General features: G+C 36.6%; 1 protein-coding gene across 2 annotated transcripts in view; it reads left to right on the top strand.

Moving 5' to 3' along the window:
• Nucleotides 1–25,253, top strand: part of BCL3 (BCL3 transcription coactivator) — a 39,401-nt gene extending 14,148 nt beyond the window's left edge. For both annotated transcript variants that reach the window (XM_072425802.1, XM_072425801.1), the window contains 7 exons: nucleotides 1,291–1,447; nucleotides 9,105–9,213; nucleotides 12,639–12,834; nucleotides 14,113–14,201; nucleotides 15,953–16,030; nucleotides 18,909–19,076; nucleotides 22,922–25,253. In XM_072425802.1, coding sequence (XP_072281903.1) covers nucleotides 1,291–1,447; nucleotides 9,105–9,213; nucleotides 12,639–12,834; nucleotides 14,113–14,201; nucleotides 15,953–16,030; nucleotides 18,909–19,076; nucleotides 22,922–23,065 — 941 coding nt within the window. In that variant the 3' untranslated portion in view covers nucleotides 23,066–25,253. The remainder of the gene's footprint in view (nucleotides 1–1,290; nucleotides 1,448–9,104; nucleotides 9,214–12,638; nucleotides 12,835–14,112; nucleotides 14,202–15,952; nucleotides 16,031–18,908; nucleotides 19,077–22,921) is intronic.
• Nucleotides 25,254–25,828: the final 575 nt, after the last annotated feature.

The following is a 25,828-nucleotide window of genomic DNA, read 5'->3' as shown; positions in this document are numbered from 1 at the left end:
CTTTACTAGTTGTATGTGTTCTTGGATAGAGTTTCTCTATCTAAGAACACAGGACTCCCTATCCAGGAACACATACTACAGGACTGCAACAGCGATCCTGATTGCTGTTGCTAGTAGTATGTGTTCTTGGATAGAAATTCTTGTCCCCATTCAACCTCCAGTGCCCGGGGATCGCCTGCAGTCACAGCTGTGACCCGCAAAGTTCCCAGGGTCATGTGACTGTGGGAACTGAACTGCAGATGAACTCTGCAGTTCCACTACGATCTTTGGGGCACTACAGGTTAATTAACCTGTAGTCCCCGGGGGATCGCACACTCTTCTCAATGATTGCAGACTCTGCTGCAATCATTGAGAAGATGCCTGGCTGGCAAGTATGTAACACACACAGTAATATGACACATTTGTTACATTTTTCTTGCAGTGGATAAAAGAAAAATGTAACAAATGTATCAGAACATTACTGTGCTGGAAAGTGTGTTAAAGAGTAAAGCTGCGTACACACTTCCAATTTTTGGAAGGGAGTGCACGATGCATGAACGGTGCTGTACATACAGCACCGTTCATGCTCTATGGAGAGGGGAGGGGGAGAGCGACGGAGCGGCACCCTGCTGCGCGCTCTCCCCTTCCCTTTCATTACGATCGGCTGTCGTCCATCGTCCGTGGATCCGGCAGGTTGGTCGTCCGGACGATGGACGACACCGACTGTACACACGGCAGATTTTCACCCGATAATTGGCCGATGCCGATTATCGGGCGATAAAAATCTGACGTGTGTACGTAGCTTAAGAGATATCATGTCATTGTAGGATAACCTGTAAACAATAAAAATTAGTTATGTAAACACATTCTATAAATTAATTTAACATTAAATTTGATTTTTTAAACATTTTTTTGCATTTTTTTCTTAATTTTTACTGTCGAATTTAGTTTTTTTCGGTTCAGGTCTACCCAAATGTGAACAGTCATTTTCATGTCGAATAAAAGGACAACCCGAATTCGAACACCAACACTACTAATTAACCTATTATCAGCAAGTGTGATTACCTCTGAAAATGCAAACGTTTCACTGGTCTGGATCATTCAGGTGTGTGGTAACACAATACCAATGAGGAAACACATCAGCAATGGTCTTAGAGAAGCCATTGTTGCTGGTCACCAATCAGTTGGATGTTATAAGACCATTTCCAAACAATTCCATCATTCTACAGTGAGAAAAAATTATTTACGGGTGGAAAACATTCAGTGCCAGAAGAAGAAAATGAGCCTAACTTTTTTCTTGTCTTCTTACAGAAAGTTCAGCTGCATATGTACCCACCACGTTGTACTCCACTCCTGCCATTATGACCCCACGACCCATGAGACTAGTGCCAGCAGTCCATTTTAATTCAGAATTAGATCTTCATGCTGACATCATCGCAGCTACCCAAGCAGATGAGGATGGGGACACGTAAGTGACAGTTTACATTTTCTATGCTACCAATTTTCAATTACATTCTAGCTCTCATGCCAGGAAAGCAGTTTTTTTTTTTTTTACAGAAGATCTTTACTCTCACTTGAAAGTGAAAGTCAAGAAGTGATGGACAACCTGGGCATTTGATTCTCCATTTCTCCTGCAACACCTCTGTACCTTAGAAAACTTTTAGACAAAGTCAAATTTGCTTTGAAGATTTCATTTCAATTGACTTGAATGAAAAATTGTAGAGCACCACAAACAAAATACATCAATTTTTTTTTACAATGAACTGCAATTCAACACATTTGTGAGAACACATTCTGCTAAGAATGGAGTATTGTCTTTTGTCTTTTTATTTTCTTGTGTTGGAAAACAAAGCTTAATATATGGCAATGTGCCCATTCTAAAGCAATAAAAAAAAGATATATTTAGTTTAAGGACACCAAGCTGAGCTCACCCTTGACTCTGGTGGGTGGGCTATTTTACATATATAGTTACATAGTTACGTAGTAGGTCAGGGTGAAAAAAGACCATCACGTTCAACCACTAGGGAACTTTTTATTTTGTTTTCTTTTTGTGGGAATGATGGGGAACATAAAGTTACATTGAAACATAAAGGATAATCCTAAACAGTAGCAAACCTTACTATCTATAATAAGCTCCTATTAAATTCTTAATTATTAAATTTATTTTCATTATATCAGGGGTTCTCATGACCAAGCAGAGTCCTGACAGCTGACCTCTTGTAACCAGACGATTACCTTCTTACTGGAAGATAACAAACAGTAAAACACATAGAAACCACCTAATCTAGCCGTTCAAAAACCACAAAGTTCCCCTACTCTTCCCCCCACCACCACAAACTTCCTGCAGCATACAATACTTCCCTGCCTTTGTTATTCTAGTGTATTTCACCTGTGTTTGCTAAATTCTTTTCCCAGGCAGAGGGCAGCATACATAAGGCAGTAACTCATAGCAACCAAATATATGATTTTTCAGTACTGTATATTATATATTAATGCTTATTATTTAACCTAGCCATATATACAGCTACATATATACTGAGTGGTCAGGTCAGGAGATCTTTGCTATATCACTTTCACCATGAAAACTGTTTTTTAAAAGTGAAGCAACTTTTTAGAAACTTTTGCTATTAACTTTTGCTATTAATTTATTATATAAACTTAGCTTAATATCAAGGCCTCTAAATCCTATAAACAAATCACAGGTGGAAAAAATAAAAAAGCGTGCCTGTTTTTTTTTTTTGTAAATAAAGTTAAGGATGAAAAATACTTTTCCAAAACAAGCAGATTAAGTATTTACATTTGCATACGATGCATACCTGATGGTACATTTCCTTGGTTTCCTTGACTATATTTTAACTTTAATATACAGAAAATTTGCATGGTTTTCTAAAAACATTTAATTTTTGTCATTTTTCTATAGGCCCCCCCGATACTTCCCTCTTTTTGGGGGATATCTTTTTGGACAATTTTGGGGGCAATATTAAGGAGTCTGTTTATAAAACAATCTGATATTCACCAAACATTCTAAGCTAGGGAATTTTCCAGGTCCAAAGCTGTTTTCAGCAGCAGTTGTTGATTTTCCACTAGAAAATGCTTGGTGAAAGTTGGATTCACTGCCATATATCCTAAGACTCTATTATTAGGTTGGCAGTGGCTTTTTAATCACTTTTTACAACTATACCTTAATGAAAAGTCTTAAAAAAATAAACACTACTTCAAACAACTACAAGGGAAGTGTTCCTACAGGATCCTCTAGCATTACTACGCTTGGGAGCTTTGTAAAAAATTTGAAATATTAAGCTCAATTTTGGTTAAATTTTTTCATGATTTTTTTTTCACTTTCGCCCCTTTTCTAATATTGGGAACTGTCAATGAATAAAACAACATTTTTTTATTTAGCACCTATTCTGGTTTTACGAGGGGGTGCTGAGAAGTTCCTGGCTTTGTCCCCTTCCAGAATAAATAGAAAAATGAGTGTGGGGGCATATGAAAGCCTAATATCTTAGTATGTAACTGTGCAAATATCAGGTCTTTGCAATTTTTTTCAAACGGTTTTTTCTTTTAGTGAGAAGCTGTGATGGCAGAGGCACAAGTTTCACATCGTTGGAGTTACGGGCCGCCATGAAGTTTTTGTTTCTCTAGTAAAAGTCAGCAAAGGACATTGACACTTCTCCCCCAGTGTTTGTGACATCTCAGTGTGAATGTCCTTTGCTGACTTTCCCTGGAGAAACAAAAACTTCATGACGGCCCGTAACTCCAATGACGTGAAACTTGCTTGTGCCTCTGCCATCACAGCTTCTCACTAAAAGAAAAAACAGTTTTAAAAATTGCAAATACCTGATATTTGCACAGATACATACTAAGATTTTAGGCTGTCACAAGTTTGGAATAAATGTCTCTATAAAATAATGTCATATTTTCACCAAGTACCAGCAGATCTATGTGCGCATCTGGCTAATTGAGGAAAGGAATGATTTGTAAAGCTATATCCACTCTCCTGAAATAAGAACAAATTTTATTTGAACTCTATTTTGGGATTTGTGGTGGAATGAGACATGTGAATGCCTCTTGCTTGAATCGACTTTATTGTTCTTTGCACTGAATCAGTAACAGGGCTCTTTGATCCTCCAGTCCCGCCATACCATAACCTGTATGGCTAAGCTTGTTCAAACAAGGGATCCCTTAATTTTTTTACAAAATGGCTGCCATTAACTTTAACCTCCTATTTGTTTTGGCTTTACTTGTTATATTGGTAAACATTTAGTTTGTTGGTCCTATGGTAAAAAAAACAAAAGAAATTAGTAAGTGGGTCGTACAATGCAACAGTCAGGTCAGCAGGTGATGAAGCATCATTGATATATGTTTTTTGGCTTAGTACATGCTTATAATTATTAACATCATAGCTTGAGTGTTTTACATATGAGTCCATATAGGCCTAGGAAGACAATGTTCAGGTGTGTATTCTGCTCTTTTTTCACTTGCCATTACCATGCCACTTACCATTCATGTGAATAATCATTATGAAACATTTAACATAACAGACTTTATAGACTCCACTTCCCTCAATGGCATTGACTCTTTATCATCTAAAAAAACTGCACTTTAAAACATCCTTATTTACTGACTTGCACATTTGTACAGGCCTTACCCCTGTATTGGAGTTTCTTACTTTGAATATTGGACTTCTAACATCATCTAGCCCCCCTAACAGAACTGTCCCTGGCCCATCACTTTAGATTTTAGGTCTTTTATTGATGGAGTAAAAGATGTGAACATTATTACAGCTTTCAGTTTCCAGGTAGGTATGTACAGTGTCTTCCCATGGGCTCCCATTAGACATGATTGCCTGCGGTGCAGAGACTCAGAATGATGTCAGTCATCCTAAATCAGATACAAAACTAGAAAGGTTTTCTTTAGCATATTAATAAGTAGGATAGGAGGAACCAGTGGGAACAAAATTTAAGCAGATTCAATATTAGCTTGGCTGGGTTAGGTGAAATGTTTTGCCGATATATAACGGGGTACATTTAAAAAACTGAATTTCAGGCAGATAAATATTCCCAATCCCTGCAAATAATGTATGTGTTCATAGCTCTAGTGTGATTGATAAATCAGACTTTGCTGTAAAGGGAACCTGAAAAAACTTTTGTCTGGTCCGTCTGGTTTAAGAGGCCACCATCATTCAGTATTGGAAGTGGTACCACATCCTAGAATTCGAGGGAGCTTCATAAGGTTATAGCGATTAATAATTATCCTAAACTAATGTACCATTCAAGCTCCTTGCTAGTAAGCCACCCATTACCTACATACAACATTCATACTCTCATTTCTCTATTGCAACTACTTGTCAGCTTGTGAGCTTTGGGAATTTAAATTATTAGTATGTCTACAGTGCCCTGGCAAGGGATTGCTTTGGGGAAAGTTGGATTGTCCCTCCAAGATTACTATTCCATAAAGTTTACAAGCAGCTAATGTCTAGAATGTTGATGTTTATTGCCATTTATTAAGCCTAAACCCCTGATGCATGATCTATAGCCCATGGACCATATGCAGCCCTTTGGTATTTATTGTAAAGCCGTCAACTCAAACCAGGACTCAGACCAGTATATTTTTTATATTTTTGTTTTATTTTTCACACTTTCACTGTTCTATACTTTAGTATCCATTTCCTTACTTTACGTACTATCCATTTACCTGGACTTTTTCTTGTAATGTTGAGGACATTTCATAGCTTTGCAAGCCTCATCAGTTTTACCAAAAAGGATATATGTGGGAATGTTGACTTGCAAAGGACTATAATGGCAAAGATCTCTAGTAGTTTCCAGTTTGTCCCCAGTCTCTGAATATCTGTAACAGCATGGACTCTGCTCCCAACCAGGGCTGTGAAACATCAGCAATCTTTGACCATCTCTCTGTTGAATCTTGATGTCAGAGTGAATCTTGGTGTCAGAGCTAAACTGGAAGACCCCCATATTCAGTAGGATGGCCATCACTAGTTTAGACAGAACAGGCTCTATAAAAAAAATAATAATTAGGAAACTCACTTCTATAAACTGTACATGGGATCCTATGAACTCTACAAATGGTCATATAAGAAAGAGTACATTTCTGCAAAGCAGTTATATCTAAAAATCTCATGCTGAGGGTCTGTTTTGCAAATTCAATATATTCACCAGAAAAAATGTGTTAGGCTGTAACTGTCTGTTTGTTATCTGTGTTTGTATCTTTATATGACGTCATTCACTTCAGTGTTAAGTTTCACTTTATAGTAAGAGCCTTTTCTGTGAAATCCTTTTAACTTCCTAAAACTGACTCATTACTAAATTTCCTCCCCCCCCCCCCCAGTCCTGCCCCCAGACTGTGAACCACCACCTTATTTGTTCAGATGTCACCTGCTGACAGCAAAAATTTATCGTACAACAAATGCAAAAAATGATCAGAGCAACAGATCCTGGGATGAATAAATGTATTTTTATTAAAGTGTATGGAAACCCTAAATTTAGAGTGTTTGATATCATATCCTATGGTATACAGGTTTCCTAACTACTTAGTACCACCATATTAAACACTCTTACTTACCAGACCTGTTTTTACAGTTTTGTTAGGCTTTTGTTTGACTTTAAATATCTCATTCATTTTTTCCTATACATACACACATACCTACATACCTACACATATAGTAGGTTTTTTAGTATAAATAGGTCTTTCTTCTGTTGCCCTTTAGTAATATTGCAGCTGGATTCATTTGTGTTTTTAGGAGAATTTGAGTTATGAAAACGAAAAAAGTATATTTCTGTAATTGTTAGTCAAAAAATGTATTTATTGCATACCAGGAATAAATGTACAGCATTATACACATTAGCACTATGTACCCAGTCCTACTTTTGACACTATATACATTGCACCTATTTATACACGAGATATGGATAAAATTGGAAATCCTAAAATAAAGATATGGGATGTCTATTCAAAGGTAGAGGTTTCTTGGACAAGCAATCAGCACAAGTTGTTAAAATTATTGGTGGGTCAGGAAAAAGTTTGCCCTTGTTGATCTTCCAATAAAATCATTGATAAATTGCCCAAATACCACCATGCAACTTGCATAGTAGAGTGACAACGCCAATGAATATTGTGAGACACAATAACACAACAGTAAGTGTTATTACTGGCAGCGTCTCTGTGTAGGAAACTTTTTTAACAAATCCACAAAAACAATTTGCTTAAGAAAACTGTACAAAATGAGACAAACACATACTAAAAAAAGAAAAGGTGGCTTTACATACAATTTATTGGTTTGTTTTAAATACTTCCCACTAATTAGTTATTAGTTCTAGTTTGATGGAAAATAGACATTGCTTTCAAGAGAACCTGTCAGAACCATATTTCCATCATCCTGTTCTTCGGATGGATGTTGCATCCAGAAGTCAGGGAAAGTTTTAGACAAAATGGGTCCTGAACAGATATGAAGTAGGGGTCCCTATTCTGTTAATTGGTGACTTGGGCAATTGCCCAGTTTGCTCTACCTTAAAAACAGCATTGCTGGGATTTTGGAAGTGACAAACTTTTGAACCAGGGAGAGACCTTGCTATGGTAAGGTTGAAACAGGTTGCAACTTTTTAACAGATAGAACACTTTGCCTTTCCGTAAAAGACAAACAACTTGCTTTATGTATGTGTGAAGATTCTTTGTTCGATTCAGATCTACTCAGCTGTGATAGGTAGGAATAAATGAACGCAAACAGGAAGAAAAAATTCAATTTCTGCACATGTACAATTTATGGTAAAATCATGAGGCTGAGAAATAAGTTTTTTATTAAGATATAATAAATACATTCACAATTCTATTGGATTTGTGTAATACTTTACAATATTAGCAGAGAGAGGGCAAGAGCAGAATGATGACCTCATCAGTGTGGTGATATTTCTTCATTGTCCTGTTAACAGGCTGAAAATGGTTGTTTTGCCTAACTGCAGAGGAGACAAATGAGGTCATAAGCCTTAATAAATAAATAACATTTTATTATTAAATTAAGTTAATAAATAAAGGTAATGTGTGTTTTAAAATGTTTAAAATCTCATATTTAGGTTTAAAACAGAAGATATTCACAGTATTATTATTATTATTATTATTATTAATAATAAATATTATTAATAAATAGGGGTATATTTTATTTTTAACATGGCTGTTAGCAGCATCCCTACCAAATAGCTACACATACCACTTCCCCCTTTACCTAGGGACCACTCGGAGACAACAGCAGATGTTACTGGAGTTTTGTCGGCCAGATGTTACACGGGCAGTGTTCCAACAAACAAGGCTTACTGGCGAATGACACATTTGTGACTGCCTTGTTGTTGGAGTACAAGAGACCCAGATAAAGCACAAGCATTCACTTTTGGCAGGAAAGATATTGTTTAAAGAAGGATGACAATGTCCAGCTCCTATACTTACTATACTCAGACAGTCGGACAAGGTGGTTATACAGTAACATTTTACAGTATTATTTTAAAAATTACTGCAGTGTTTAATTATAAGCCATTTATGGTATGGCCTGCTAATCCATATTTTAGTTTTTGTATTAAATATACAGATCTGTAAACTAGCCACTAGAGGGAACCCTTTAGAGACTCATTTTCTGTGATCAGCCTGTGATAAGCAAAATCATCCTCCTTGTGATGTCAGCATCCCCAGTAGACTTAGAGCAGTCCCCCAAGTGTAGGGAGGTGAAGGGGGAGTAAAGGAGCTGGACCAACACAGAGAATAATTTAACACTCCCAAAAGAGAAAAATGCAATGACATGCAAGGAGAAAGAGGGATGTGCTAAAGAACAGACTCCCATGGAGTAGTCAAGGCACCAAATTTAAAGGCACATTACAAGTAAAACATTTTTTTTAGGTATTTAGTATTAGGTTACTGACAAGCTCACTTGAAACTTGGCCTCTCTGCATATGTGTGCTTTGCAATTAGCAGTTGCTGGAAAATTGTATTGCTGTGATACAAATCTGAAACAAAATTCTATCTTGTGTGTCCAGCTTATCTTTTTGATTTTTGTTACCAGGCTTTTACATTGCTAATCACTTTGTTTCAATGCTGATAATGTTTTCTATTTTTTTTCTAACTTCTAGAGCGCTGCATATTGCCGTGGTCCACGAGAACATTTCAGCTGTTCAGAGGGTGATTGCCCTTCTAAACCATGGGAGAATAAACCTTGATATACTGAATAACCTCAGGCAGGTAAGTGGCCATCCAATATATATTTTAATCAATTATTAAATTCACATTGTAAGGTGCAGATGCCTACCGATTAATGCATTGTTATGTGCTGAGAATCACATATGTTGTTTGGTGTTTCGCTGTGCATAAGAGGCCAATTGGAAATGAATAGGCACACCACAAAAACTTTTGGGGAATGGGACCTTAGTTCCTGTGTGCACATTTAGTTGTTTAGCCTATGACAGGTGCCCTTCAAATTAGTGATCACATCTGCAGTAACTTTTTAAAGACTTTATACTTTTTGTTTAACCTCTTTTTCCACAACATTAACAATCGTATCAGAAAAAAAATGATTTTACATGTATACTGCATGTCGCTGATTAATCTATGTAACTTACTAACTGCTCTTTGTAAATAGTTTAGTGTTTTTTGCTCTTGCTGGAAGTCATGTGACTCGGGGGATCCCCCTCACTGTTTTCTCTTAACTTCTTCCTAACCTCTCAGGCAGAACTGTGAGAGTCGCTCATACGCAAGCTGTAAGCAAACTGATATAACACAGATGTTCAACATGATATAAACATCACATTATACAGAACTGTGCTATTTTTATTTTTATCTTCCAAATATGCTTATAAAATATATCAGTGTATAATAGTGCGGTTGTTTTTAAAGTAAATCTTTTTTTTCTTCAACAGTGCAAAGCAACAGGTTCTCGTAAACCGAACCTCTAGCCAGGGTATAGACCAGCCATTCTCAACCAAGGTTTTATGGAACCTTAGGGTCCCTCCAGTGCAGCTTTTTTCAACCTTTCTAACATAAATAAGTTTCAGGTTTTTAGAGAACCCTGCTATAATTACTTTATCTACAGCTCACCAGACATTGGTGAGGTGGTCAGTATGAAAAATGTCTTTTACATTGCTGGCTGGAAGAATGTCACCCTTACAGAAAGCCAAAACCTGACCTTAGATCAGGGGTGTCAAACTCAAATACACAGTGGGCCAAAATTAAAAACTTAGACAAAGTCGCGGGCCAAACTTGAAACTGAAATAGCACCACTACTACAATTCCCTGTGTCTATAAAACAGTCCAATACGGGCCACGCATAGGCGGAGAGCCCGCTGGTCTATAGACGCGAGTGATGCTGTTACTACAATTCCGGGCATTACTTGTGTCTAATAACAGTCCAATGTGGGGCCACGCATAGGCAGGTAGACTGCTGGTCTATAGACGTAAGTGATGCCGGGAATTGTAGTAGCGTCGCTATTTTAATGCAGCGGCAATTCATATTTAGGATTCCTTTGGGGGCCAAAAAAAAAGGATGTTGTGGGCCAGATTTGGTCCGTGGGCCAGAGTTTGACACCCCAGCCTTGAAGGTACAAATAGCTCATTGTTCAAGGAACCTCCAGCAACCTCTGGAGGAACTTTAGGGTTGAGGAACCCGGGCTGGAATACACTGCTCCAGAGGCTTACAGGGATTTCTTCAGCCCTTCATCTGATGGTGCCTGCACATCTTTGGGTATAACTCCACTTAGCAGAGCCACAAGCATGACACTAATGATCTTTTAACTGTCTGTAAGGGTGGCATTTTGGACAACTTTATTAAGAGTTCTCTGGGATCTAAAAAATATTTGAAGTTTTCCTCTGGAGTACAGAGTTTGACAAAAGGCTGTTGTAAAACCCCTTTGGCATGTGTTCATTCCAGTTTATAGAAGCAGTTAAGTGGGAGAATAACCTGTTATTCTGCACAGGGATCTTACTGTGGTGACAAAACCACAACACCTGGAAAACAATTGTGAAAATAATAGAACTTTCACTCTCGTTTGTTTCAATGATAATCAAAGGTCTTTGGGGTGATTTTCTATTTTTAAAAAATGGTAAACCACTGGAATATTGTTTTTAGTAACATCCATGTGAACACAAATTCACTTTTTTATGAAAAAAAAAACACTTGTCAGTTTAACCAGTCATGGACCCTATGGTCCCCAAGATGGGGGGATGGCAATGTGTGTCATTTGCCTAGATGCTTTGAGATTAAACGTATCCCTCTAATTTCCAAAAGTTAGGACATATGTTAGAATACCACTAAAGCTATTGCAAATATTAATTTCAGTGACCTTCATTTACTGTACGATGTGGACAGTGAACATTCCTAGACCATGTCAGTGACTTGTGAGGGGTAGAAATGTTAAATTGCAGAATATACATTTCTCTTGTTACAGGTCAATTTTATTTCATTTGTTTTTCTAAGATTTACTTTAGTTTATGCAGGCAACATAAAAAATTTGCATTTATTGGGTGTATGTAAAATAGTAACACAATCCCCTTCTGAGTAAATGTTCTTTAAAACAAAAAAGGGTTAAACCCCTCGTCTCATACACCTCTTCACACTACGAGAACAGGGGAATCCAAGCACATCACAAACAGGCAATCACCCACACATGTAAAATGTTCTCACTAAAAATGCTGAAGATTATTTTCAAGTTTCTTATAGGCTTTCACCTGATCAGTGTCAGATAAAGGGGTCCCTGTACAGAAACTATGGGGTCCTGCAGTTAGCTTTTATTGGTATTTTATAATTCCTCGTAGTGGGCATTGAAGTATACTTCCATGTCATTGGTGGTCAGAAAAAAGGCTCCCAATACATTGGTGGTCAGTAAAGAATACGTTTGTTACATTGTTGTTTGGTCTGCATATGATGTAAACCCAAAAGCCATCAGAATGCAATCTGTAAGGTTCAGGGGGCCATTAAAGACAGCTATTGTTATCTATTGACATGCCTAATTGCCACTTTCCCTGTTATATTTAACACATATTCTGCAAAAAAACAGAATTGAGCTAGGGAGGGGCAATATTAGGGAAGTTAAAAAAATTCCAACGGTAATTGGGAGTTTTTTTAAATAATTTAAATCAAAAAGATGATAACCAAACAGGGTGGAAATGTTACAATTGGTGCAGCGTGCATGAATAAGTATTTTAGCATTTTAGTGTTTTTTCAAAAGCAAGTCAAAATTATAGATAGAGTATTGTAATATAAATTGTAATGTTGTCACCACAAACCATGGTATGCAAGGCAACTTTACATTCAATAATAAGTACTTATAATAGGAAAGGAACAAGACATTTTAATTGCAGCAGGAAAAAATATGGTCTTCTCTGGAAAACAGAGTGGCAGTGCAATGTAAATCTCAGAAGTGGATGGACAGAAAAACACATCCTTTGGCAGTAAATCAATTCCTATGCCTCTACTAGTTAAGTAATTAGTTCTTTACCTGAAGTTTTTATATTTCCTTTATCCCTAGGTAAATATGGTTCATCCATTAAGACAATTAAGGAAAATTAGGAATGACTATATTGACTTTGAAAGTGACTTCTTTATGAGCACTTCACCAAAGTTTGCCAATGCTTTGACACCACAATTTAATGGCATTCCTTTTTCTTTCTTATAGACCCCTCTTCATCTTGCAGTGATCACCAAGCAGCCAGAACTTGTTGGCCTCCTACTAGAACATGGATCCTTGCCCTATATTCAGGACCGTAATGGACAGACTTGTATTCATTTAGCATGTGAATATGAAAGTATTGACTGCCTAGAGGTTCTGTTGAAAGCTGGGGCCAAAGACTTGGAGGCCACCAATTATCAGGGTATGTGTCCTACTCTTTGAATATAATTTTATTGTCTTGTATTGCTGATATAGGTTTGAATAGAGAAATAGTAATTCATTAGGATTAGGTAAGCATTAACATTAGGTAACAGTACATTGCTCAACGTGATACCTGATGCAGTGCCTTGTTAATGAGACCATGGGCCTGATTTATTAAAGCTCTGGAAAGACTGGAGATGATAGGGTATCATAGGTGAACCTGGGTGATCTGGGAATAATTTGTGATAAATTGGCCAAGGTTTTCAGTCCTGGACCACATCTGTTTCATGTTTGCTGGATAACCCAAGTTTCCATGATGGTCTATCTTCTCCATTCTTAGGGAGCTCAAAGTCACCTTGGGTCATAATGGAAGTAATTCTGGAAAGGTCCCGTCAACTTTATACTTTATTTGGCTAATACAACCTCTCAGCCCCTTGCTGACATTGAGATCAGCTGTGTCAGCAACCTGGGAACTCGTTCCATCCCCCAGTCACGTGACAGTGGCAATTTCTCTTTAAAAAGCACCATCTTATCAGTATTTATGGGTATCTTAGTTCCAGCCAAATTATGTCAAATGCTAGATTATATTTTTAATAGATTCATTGTTAAAAGAAAAGCTGAATCACTGGCCTGGCAACAGACCTGGCTGTCTTTGTATTAAAAAACACAGACTTTAGATCTGCTGTAAAACAATAAAAGTATTCTCGTACATAATATTTTTTTGACATTAAGATATATACGGAGCCAGTTATTCCTGCCTATAGCTTTATAATACAGTCAGATAAGTCATGGTAGCTCAGAAAAGCCAATTGCAGGAGAAATACCTAAAAGTGAGACCTTGCCACAGTAAATACTAAAGTATTGTTGCTTACAGTTTCAAAATACAAATATTTTATGAATTTGATAAAAACAATATAAATATATACTCCATGGCCAAAACAGTCATACACTGTAAAAATTCTTTGGACCAGCATAAGTTTTTATTATGGGAGCTTATGCAAGGCCAAAGCATTTATTTCCCTCAAGACTTTATTTTGCCTCAAGGCATTTATTTTTTCATTGTATTAATGATGCGAGAGTCATGTCAATAGCCGTGGCAAGCATGCAGCAAGTGAATCAGAACTTTTGTATGAATAGCTATTCTAGGACCCATCATTTTCGGGAGAGTAGCTATCTCACCATCATATTCCTTTTTTTTTAACATTGTTCTTTTTTATGTTTCCCTTTATCTGTCTTCTTGCCGTGACACTTAAAATTTCTGTTTTGTTTGCTCCTTTAGGTATGACTGCATTGCACATAGCTGTCAGTACGGGACGCAGAGATTTAACGTTTTGCTTGCTGAGGCATGGAGCTAATGTGAACGCAGTGGTACGATGGCATTTGTGGGGTACCAAACCCAACAAGATTTGAATTTGTTTCTAAAACGTATTTAAAAAAATCAAGCTGAGTGAATTTCCATAGTGCCTGCCATGCTATGTAAAATCACAAAGCAGGAGGGTTAGGGTGCATTTTAACCCATGTAGTATAATGTGTTTTATTGTGTAAATGTTTAAACATAGGATCAAGAATGCATCATAGATCCATTACTATCTAAGTATTCACACACGTGAAACAGTTATGTCAAATACAAGCAGAATTATACTTTCCTTTAAAAACTTGCACGTGATATTAATGTAATAAAACATGTAAAGCATGTTAATGTTCAGTGCTGCATAATATGTTGGCACTGTATAGATACTGTTTATTAATACAATTAATAATAATAGTTACAAGCACATCACAGCTATTAAAAATGCATGTAAAAATGGTTACATAAATATGATAACAATGTGTTGAAATATTTTGTAATGTTCATATTTTTAGAAACATGGGTGTGAATGTGCCATAATCTTCTGTCCACCTAATAAAGCATTATGAAAAATTCTTATGTACTATGGTCATATGAGCAGTGCTGCCATTGACCCTTTAGCACTCAAGGCTAAACCTCTCTATGCTGAGGCTCAATGTGTGGGGAAAAGTCACCAGACAGGTTGGAAAACCTTGCCTGATTACTATTTTCACCTTTGTAAGCTTTAGTTGTTGGAGTGTAACATGCCTTTCCTATCATTCTGTTATTTCAGGGCACTAGAAGTTTCCTTTTTATTTTATTCTGCAGCCAGCTTTTGTCCTTAAAGTGGCAACAATTCAAATTAATTTTATTTTTAATCATGGCAAAGGTTACCATAACTCACAATTTTACTGTTTCTTTTTTCTTGGCTCACTAAAACTTCTTGCACAGAGCTTGAGGTCAAAATTGCAGGCAATCAGACTCCTCTTCTGTACTGAATTTGCAAATTTTGACTGTACTCTGTAGTTCTGTGAGTCAAATAAAGCCAGCCAAATTTCTTGGCTAGGGACTATTTAGTATCACCTTGCCCTTTCCTACCCAACTATGTCAACTCGCAACTTGTGGAGAGGAGTACTGATACAGGGTGCTGTGATGTTTTCAGGAAACTATGTACAGCACCCTACTGGTCTCCTCCACCAGCTTTTATCTGCCAAGAATGCATAGGGAAGGAGAGAGATCTAAAATAAGGTATGCAGTAATAAGGGATAATTATACTGTATTTAAACTTGTTAATAGTATGCTAATGGAGGAGGAGGAGGTCCCCAAAAGTAAAATGCATTCAGATTAAACTTCTAGACTAAGATTTAGAAATTGGCCTTAGCTGTAAACGTTTGGCACTTAATAGCTTTCTTCCAGTCTTGATCCCTGTTGGATAGACCCAACATTGACCCTTTTACCAGGGATTGATATGATGCCAATGAAAAATACATTCAAATTTAATCTCTTCCCCGGGACCCAAGAGAGCAGTAATAACTTGACAGGGGTTATGGCCCATTCATGCTTTACTAATTACATTTTTACTGATGTTTGTGTCTCTGAGGAAGTAGTTTCCTCATTTTCTGTCCTAGAAAATAGAGAGATCTCCCCAACAGGGATCAAAACTGGAGCTTCCAACCTTCCCCCATTATCTTCCAAGCTAAAATAAAAATAAAGCCATATTGTTATTTTGTCATTTCTTTATAGGTCTTTAATTAGAATAGTTCTTCATTAATTTGGTGACATGTTCTTACAGGATATAAAAAGTGGACAAAGTCCATTGATCCAAGCGGTGGAAGGCAGCCAAGAGGAGCTGGTGTCCCTACTTATTCAAGTGAGTTCTTACTCATATCAAATACCTTGATTTCTATACAGCGGTTGGATGTCCTCTAAAACTACATTGGGAGTACTTATAACCACACCATAGCAGAAGATTTAGAATTTGGACAGGTGTTATATGTTAGGTGTTCTTTTTGTTCTTATGCAGGACAATAAATTGAAATTCCCTTAATGGGGTCAAAAAAGCAATACAAATATATCTAATGTTATAAACCTCACACTGTTGGACAAAAATGAATTGCTACCAATGTCCCAATTGGGTTGATTACCTCCCACTTCCAGTTCAAGGACACATGTTCTAACTCTAAATATAAAACTTCCTAGTGGGTACAAAACTAGAATAGATATTTTATTCCTTAAAGTTGAACTCTGGGATAAGCAAACATTGCCTAAATACAAAACACTAATTTGTTTTGTGTTTCGTCTTCCTTAAATCAAGTATAAAACTTTGCTTACATGCAGGACCTTTCTGTAATGAAGACCAATCACATCTGTTCTTAGTCCTTTAGCAAGTTGACTGGTCTTGTATCCGCCCCCTTGTTGTTCTTTGCAGCCAGCCTGTTGCTGGTGGGTCTACTGGGTCCCTCCCACATCATTTCTATTATCTACACAGTCATTATCACTGCTTTTTTAACCTGGGTTATTAAAGGCATCTGGTGCACACAAGTGGAATTGCATACTTTGTGAGTGTTGTGGAATTTATTTGGATTAAAGTTTTCATGCCTGCAGTTGACCTTTAGGCAATGCCAGACATTTTACAATAAACTACAATATTTTACTGGATGTAATGATACAACAGGTAGAATAGAAACTGGCTGTAAAAAATACAGCAGGTCAAAGAGCAGATCTGATAACACAAAATGTGTTTTAGTGTGGATTTTTTTTATTATAAATATTGATATGGTTTACTATTCTTACTCTAAAGATAACATTTAGGCATTTATTATTTAAGCTTCCTTTATTGATTAATCAGAGAAGAGCTTTTGTGTACCATGGTTAAGATAAATATTACAAAATGAAGTCATAGGCTTAGTTCATAATGGGACTGTCCCAGTAAACCATCTCATACTTCCTTCACAAACTATATTGAACTGAAGAGTAGGAAATTCAAACTAGAGAAAACACACAGTACACTTGTCTTTATAGGGAGTTGCCACATATTAAGGGAAAGGTAAATTTAGGCTTGCAGTGGGAATACCTTCTCTATCAGTCAATGTGCAAAAAAATACTTGACTTTTTTAGGATAGACCCATAGGATTTGGCATAAGCATAATTAATATATTTAATTTCCCTAAAAGGTTGTAGCAAATAACAGATTTCTGTAATGTTTTTACTTTTTGCAACTTTAGAGAAATGCATTTTAGTCAATAGGAATGGTGAAATTAAGATGGTATTTATGAGTGCAGTGGGCTAAACATTGCTCATCAGGGTTATGGAAGTATTTTTCAATTATCTTATCTTATATATCTGTCCTCTTGTATCCCCTTGTATCTTGTTCTTTCACATGATAATAACGATAATTTAAAGCATCAGTATATAAAAACAAATACATAGGGGAAACTGTTCATAAATACCAAATACACCAAAAAACACAGAACAAAATAACTTCAGGCAGTAAAAAATGTTTTTATTTTTTTATTTTATGCTAATTATGCACACTATACTGCTGTGTAAATCACAGAATATATGGTCTCATTCACATACACTTTAAAAGGTAAAGGGATTCTGTTTTTATTTTCTTACTGGGCATTTTGTGTTTTGGTTGTAGTCAAAGATTATGTAAAGTGTCAGATTCCAAGCAAAGCCACTTTCTTGTACATCATAGCCCTCTCTTCATCTCAGAGTTTTTTAATACTGTCCTTACTGGCCCAGCTCCTCTGTTCCTACCCGCACCTCCCTACACAACTTTTTGATATAGCTGTTGGGGTATGAGCAAAATAGAATACTACAGTGTCGCTTCAATCTTCTGGGTTGGCTGACATCACGTCCAAGGTATTAGTTCCCAGCAGGAGTCTCAGGGCTTTGTATGTCTACACAAAGAAGGTTCTCCTAAAAGTGGGCATTATTTCCAAGATATTTCTAGAATTTTGCAATATTTTTATTTGTTTATTTATGATATTCAATAAAAATACATATAGATATTGTTAGCTGTGCCATTTTGTCCACCTCTGCAAGGGGGGGGGGGGATTTTCTTCTAATTATAAAAAACATTCTTCCCACTGACCACCAATGTATAGAACATTCTTCTACCTGATCAGCAATGTAAAGATTATTTTCCCATTTCTTACCAAAATAAAAAATTGAAATCTTTTCACTGGGCACCCGTGTAAAGTTAGCTTTTTTCCCACGAATCCGCAGTGATTTAACTTAAAGTAAAACTATAGTTCCACAATAAAAAGTTGTGAACAGGCAAACTGTTATTGCAGAAAGAACAGGCGATTTACCTTCTGCAATAAAGCAAGCATGTGCAGCTTAGTTTAGGATACCGGGTTATGGTGGTATATGCCAAGCATGTGCGGGAGTTACATCATTCCAGCCTGACATCTGACACCTGGAAGAAGACCACATGAAGAGGATGGCACGCCCAATAGAACAAGGACAGGTGAATATAAATATAAAAATTAGATCAGGCAGGTACGTTTTTTTTTGCAGACCTGGTTGCAGTTTTTTTTTTTTTGTTGCGTTTAGTTCCTTCTTCAGCATGAGTTGTCTGAGATATAAAAATGATGTGTTATATTAAGGGATTAGATTATAAAGAGCTGACTTTGATTAATTGCAATCACATTTAAACATGTATATTACAGTATAGTTGGCATTTATATTGTTTAAAAACACCTTGTTAAAATTCTAACCTAATTTTTACTTATTTACAGCATGGCGCACAGGTCAATCAGCTCACTTACGCCGGGAATACTGCATTGCACGTGGCGAGTGGACGAGGTCTTACTGAGATCACGCGTTTACTTTTAAAGAGCGGTGCAGATGGCAGCATAAAAAACTGCCACAATGATACAGCCTTGACAGTGGCAAAGGACAGAAAGGTGAGCAGGGAGTACAGCACACAAGCCACACTCGGAAAACATAAATTGCAATACCAAACCTTTATTTTCACTAGTAATATACTTCCTGCCCTAGAATACCAATGCTCACTTATTGAACTGTACTTTTGAAGAATAAGTGTTGTCACCCTTAGGGGGTTAAGGGCTGCATAACACAACATCGGTAAATTTCTGACCAATAGGTATTTGCTGATACCTAGATTTAACAAAAAAAATTGTTTTAAAAAAATAGCAGATGAAATAGAAGCAAGTATAAGTTTATTTTTGTGGTTTCCATATACCTCAATGTAAAACAATCAAAGCCATTAACTTTATTTGCTAAATTAAGGGCAGAGTTAAGCTAATTTCAGATGGGCAGTGGGAACAGACATTCATGGGAAGCTCCAGGCTATGTAACTTGCCAGCCACCCACTGTGCTGGTTCTTGATAAACCAACATCAGGGCCAAACTGAATCATTCAATAACACCCTCACTCGTTCGCTATGAGCATTTGTGGGTGAGACAGTACATGTAGCATCCCAATCACCGGCACATTTCATCTAAACTTAGCCCAAAGAAAAGTATTAGCCATATACAGTATAATAAAAAGTATAAACAAAAACAATTATACTAGTGGTTATGCTAGTAGTTATGTTTTACTTTAAAACTTCATTTATTTCAAACCACTTAAACCAAGATGAAGGTACACTTCAGATTAAAAAAAATCTACACATTACACATAACTTTACTGAGGAAATAAAAACTTTTTTCATGCCATAATGCAGACCAACACTGAGCTTAATGGTTGAAACTTTTTATATAAAAAATGAACATCACTCTGATTCAGTTCCTCGTGAATAACTTTGAATAACTCATCTCATGATGTTACTGTGAAAGACACCCTTGTATTCTAATATAACAAATTAGCCTTTAGCAATGTGCAAAATATTGTAATAGGGAACTAATTATTTCATGTGCTATTCATAAAACAGTGGCAAAAATCCCCTAATTTCTTGCACAATGCTGTTCTGCACAATGTTGGTTCGGTTATTTTAAAGGTTCTTTTGTACACTTATTAAAGTGAACTTTTATTAAAATGGCTTATGCTGGCCATTCCCTTTCTATCTCCACAAATCTCCCGATATATGTAGTGGGAAAAGGATAAAGTTACAGGCATACTTATTTTTCCCCCATGTTCTGCCCGTGATGGGGATGTTGTCACTGCCCTACAGAGTTCTATGGAAAGCAGAGCAGCAAAACTCTCACTAGTAGGTTCTCATGCACTGGAAAAAAGCATGCTTTTCCTAACTTTTTTAGTTTGTTGGAGCACAGGGCACTGACACTTTGCCTGTAATGGTCATGAAAGTGTAATTTTGAGTACAAAGTTTTTGTATACATTATCACAAAAATAGATTTATTTTAGGTTGTTTTAATTAGGTAAACTGCACATAAATATTTCATATTACTATTTCCAGTCAGCAGGCTCTTTGTTGTTAACAGAGCACAGTAGTTCATGCTTTCATTCTTCCCTCCTCTCCTTTTCTTCCTGCCTGCTCCATTTAAATGGAAATATAGAGACTTTCAATTAAAAAGACCCAATTTATAAGCAAACAGCTTCTCAATGCTTTCTATTTCATCATTTAAGAAATAAATATGTTAAATAAATTGGTAAATATAAAACATTTTCTACACAGGGTTATAGTCCGCACACCCGTATATAATCTGTAGCATTATGTTTGAGAATGTAGGTGAACTGTGTGTACAATGGAAGCTGTAGTATGCTAAGAATGCAATGTGGCCATTGAATTAGTGATCCTCTCCCACACAGAGATACACTTCATGAGTAGCAGTCATTCAGAAACACACACATCATAAGGCTGTTACTCCGTTCTCATCATCCCACTCAGCTATGAAATCCCAGTGGTAATACTGGCCAGCTCAAGACCACAAAAACAGGAAAAAAACAGGAAGGTAACAATTTGAATTATGTTTTATTAAATATTAGATTAAAAAACTAGTAGAATAAACCTAATACCCAGCAAAAAGCCAACCTGAAACCCACACTTAGGATTGTATTTATAAATCTGTGAATCTGTCATTTTTCTGAAACATTCACAGGTGGAGAACAAATTACTGCCATTGAAGCCCATGAACTTGGAAGATTCTCCAACAGGAAATGTTTGAGTGAATGTAAGATTCACTGCTTTATAAATAAACCCTTAAAGTATATCTCACTAGAAATAGTGGTAACTATTGTCCATGTATAAGTTGCATGTACCTTTAGCAATCTGGAAAAGTGCTTCAGGCCCCTAAACCTCCAACTCTCTAATCAGCTAGTTGGACACTTTGTCTAACTATAAAAGACTAAGGACTATTTCAGATGTGCGGTCTATACCCATGTGCTCCTGGGTGTGCTGCAAACTGCTGCTACGTGCCCAGGATCAGCAAACTGCACTATAGGTCAGTCAAATGCCCTTGCGGTGGCAGAAAAGTAACTGCATGGTCAGAAGTAACATGTCGTTTCCAAGAACTGCAGCACAAATGTAACCACCAGCAAATACTTTTCAGGTATGGTTGTCAACTACTTCCATTTGGTTGAACAGAATCAGTTGGGAACATGGTGTCCAATAGGAAGACAATGCAGTAGGAAAGAAATAATGCGTAGGAATGGCCACCAGATTTGCAATGAGCTAAAAGTACATTTAGGTACCTGGGGGGTGATTCTTCTTTAATAATGCAATGTTCCTTTCATCATATCCAAGAGGGAAAAAGCAAAGGGATGAAGATCTTTGTCCCATGCCACCCTATGGGCATTGTCACATTGCCATACATGGTTGAGTACAGCTATACAGCTAAAAATAATTATTCCATCATGACAGAAAGCACACAATTAAATATAATTTACACAGTAAACAGATTCTCTGTATAAAATAAAAGTGACTCATTCTGTCACTTCTGGTTCTGAATAATCTCGTGCATCACACCCTGGCTAAAGGGTCTTTGTCGACGTCACGTCATAGTTCAGACAAATATGCGGATTGTGCAATTGTTTTGTGCTGTTTTAAGTTATGTATCAATACTACTCCAGCTTCACTCTTATGTTAAAAGACACGCAATGCTACGTATTTAACTGGAAATCATTTCTATGTTTGCATGTGGTATTACAGAGGGGAATTTAGCTCTTGTAAATCCAAAGTGAAGAAATCTGCAGTTACAATTTCACTTCCACCACCTGTTGGTGAAATGTGCTATTGCAGAAGAACCTTTCAAGACTTTGACACTCTAAACTAAATAACTTACAAACTATTTATTGGTGATTTTGTAAGGTATGAGTTGAAAAAAAATCATATCACTTCCTTGTTGTACCATTTAAAATTGTTTTCCTGTTTTACTACATAATTTATATAGAGTACAAGGAATTAAGGAAAAAGCTAGTTTAAATACCAAAATAACTTGTTGCCAGCGGCATCATGAAAAGGTCATCACGTGAAATGTGCAAGTTGTATTCTTCTGATGGTCATCTTCACTTTCCTATAAACACAAAGGTATGGCAGCAAAGGGAATGAGTGATATAATCTCACAGCAACTGCCACATTAAATGGGTCATTAGATCTTTCCCTGCACACATGTTCTTGTTAACTAAAACTCTGTATGGGTTTATTCCACCAGTATAAAAAGAATGATATTCTCTGATCATGACCTATAGAAACTAGGAAGAAATTTTTTATAACTCATCTGACTAGTGCAAAGTAAAATGTAATTAGTTGCCACAATTGTTATTGAAAATCAGTTGTTGTTAAAATTTGTTATATATCATCTAGAGGTATTAAAAAAATTTGCTTTATCAGATTGCAGATATTCTCCGGGGAAAGTCTTCCTCTCCACAAGCTCAAAATGAGAGGTTCAGAGGAGACATTCGAGAACATACGATGACTCCACCACAACACAAAACTGCAATACCTAGTCCAACTTCCATCAGTCCATCTCCATAAAGAAATATGGATCCGTTCCTCTCCCTACCTCAGGCTTAACGCTGTGACCTGCATAAAGGAAGCATAACCATGCAAATAAGATGGAAACTGTCTATTAGGAATCATGATGTGAGGCCATCTAGGAATGACTCTACTGGCCAGGAGAACTTTGGAATTGAAGCACTGGATGACATAAGGGTTTGCGATAAGCATCAAGTTTTAGGGCTAAAAAACAAACTGAGAACTCTGATACAAGGCTTGAAACAGGCCACTTCTATAACCCAAAATAATTTACATTTAACTCAATGTTCTCAAAAAGTTGCCCTGCCAACATTTACCAGAAGCCAACACTTTACCACCATGGCACTTTCTCTTTTTGTTTTAGGCTGTTCATGGAGATGAGAGATTTTTTTTTACAAATTGCTGAATTATGGTTGGATTGTTGAATGTATTTTTTTACACTCCAAGTGTAGTCTGTACGCTGTATGTCACTAAATGGTTGGTGTGTGCATTCCATTGAAATAGGACAATTTACAAAATCCAACACTTTCATTTTCATTACAAAAAAAGTTAATACAATAGAGAAATATAGAAACCACATGTCAGCTTTTTTGTCAATTGTGCCCCATTCAAGAGATTTCATTTCCCTTCCTGTTCTCTATACAACAGGAAGTGAAAGAAAAATGTTTACAGTAAGATAAATATTCTATCCTCTATCTAAACAGTTTTACACTGTACAAGCATCCTCTTTGTAAGCTATATCTCCATTAATGTTCAAAAATGTGGATTTTCCCCTACTTTTAGATTTTTATCAATGGTCACCAAATGATCGGGCTATTTTCTTCTAATGTGGCAATTTGCAGCAAAGAGTGGCAAACAAGATTATTTTTTAAATGTTGTTTTTCATTGTTCCCTAAGATGTTGACCACACACACACCCCTGTGATGGATAGGTATTATAGTGCAAATAAAAAAATTAGATTTTTTTCATGGTAATTGTAAAGGTGGTGGTCCGCCTGAATGTCTTTCACATTAATTGCCACATGTTCTGGTTAGCACACAGTTCATGCCTCCATCGTTTTGGTTGTCTGTGCTACATCATGGTTATTTTCTTTCACGTTTAGATATTCCCTCTTGAACAGGTTTCACCAGGACAGGCTGCCACATTCAAAAACGGTTCCTGTGCCAACTAAAACACATTGGATTTCGTCACTTTTGTACTGGAGGTAATGATTAACATTCTATAATTTACATATACGTAAGTTAAACTCCAGGAATATATAAAGACCGGAAGAGAATAAGCAGAATTTGTGACATCATTGTATTGCTATTTCCAAAAGCTCCCGACTAGGCGGTGACACCAATGCATTCTTTAACACTAACAGAAAGTAGTGTTATGCCTTTGGCTGTGTCGTTTGGTAAAAATGTATACACAAAATTCATAAAAGTTATGGACATCATTTTAAACCTTGGCATCCAAGAACAGCAAAGATCGATATACCAGTTTCTTTAAAACCTCACATTCCAGACTTAATGATTTGCTTTTTCCTGTAATGATAGGCCTGTGGCAAATGCCCTAACTGAACATTTATTAAATATCTCTAGTGATGGTCATTTGTACTATTAGGAAGAGTCACAACCCAAGGTGTGGTAACTTTATACAGAGGGCATTGTAGTGCAGAGTGACATTATTCAGCAAGAACTGGAGTTCAAAGAACAAGTTTCCTGTTGACTTCCTGGTCATAGTTGTGATCAGTAATTTACTTTTTCTTCATCACTGCAATGTTGAAAACCAGCAAACCGAATCCTTTGGTTGAAAAGCCTCGACGATTACAGCATTATACTATTTAAGGACAAAGCTCTACAGTAATATTATTATTTGGGGAATGAACAACACAGAGGACTTGGTATGAACTTCTGCTATACAATGAAATGATGTTCTGCTTTATATCTACTGTAAATCAGAAGAGTTTCTATGGCATAGGAAAGACAATTAATGTATCCCTGTTATGTCCATGAAATGTATTTTATTGCAAAGTAGATGGTGGAAGGTGATACGGGTTGTGATACAGACTTTGCATTGCTGTAACTTATTTAATTTTTGTACTAAAAATATTTTTTTTATTATTATTTTGGTTTTATGTGTCAGAAAGAGATCATACAGTGTTTACTTACATTAAAGCTGAACTCCAGCCTTGCCTTTCATTTTGCACACTTGTAGATAGTCCTTCCTTGTTCTGAAAGTGATTTGTCCGATTTCTCTGCATACTACCACTTTCACACAGCAAAAATTCAAAGCTGCAGCAGATAACGCAGAGCCCGCGTCATTTTCTGTCTGATGCACTACAAGGATCATCCATCCCCATCTGTGCTGACCTGCCCGTTTACTATCTGCTATTTGCCTTTTGTCCCATCATTCATTTAGTTAAGTAATCCATGTGTTGATACAACTAACTTGATTTAATAATGCTCCAAGGCTGGAGAGGATACACTTTTATCAGAGAAGATAGGTGATCCAGCAAACCTGGAATGGAGTTCTCCAAAGTGATTTGCTATTTGCTAGCAAATGTTTTGAATCATGGACCAGATCCATTCCAGGTTTGCTGGATCACCCAACTTCACTAATAAAAGTGTATCCTCTGCAGCCTTGGAGAGCTTTAATATCAGGGCCAGGGTTTGAGAAGCAATGATGTGAGCTGAAAAATACATTTCTGTTTCATTTTGAATTTGTTAAATAACAAACAGTTCAGTAAGTCGTTGAAGTTTGGGACTTACTGTGCTATAT

Source organism: Pyxicephalus adspersus, chromosome 11, assembly GCF_032062135.1.
Source record: "Pyxicephalus adspersus chromosome 11, UCB_Pads_2.0, whole genome shotgun sequence".
NCBI lineage: Eukaryota > Metazoa > Chordata > Amphibia > Anura > Pyxicephalidae > Pyxicephalus > Pyxicephalus adspersus.
The sequence above is the reverse complement of the archived record's forward strand: the minus strand, read 5'-3'. Positions and strand labels throughout refer to the sequence as shown.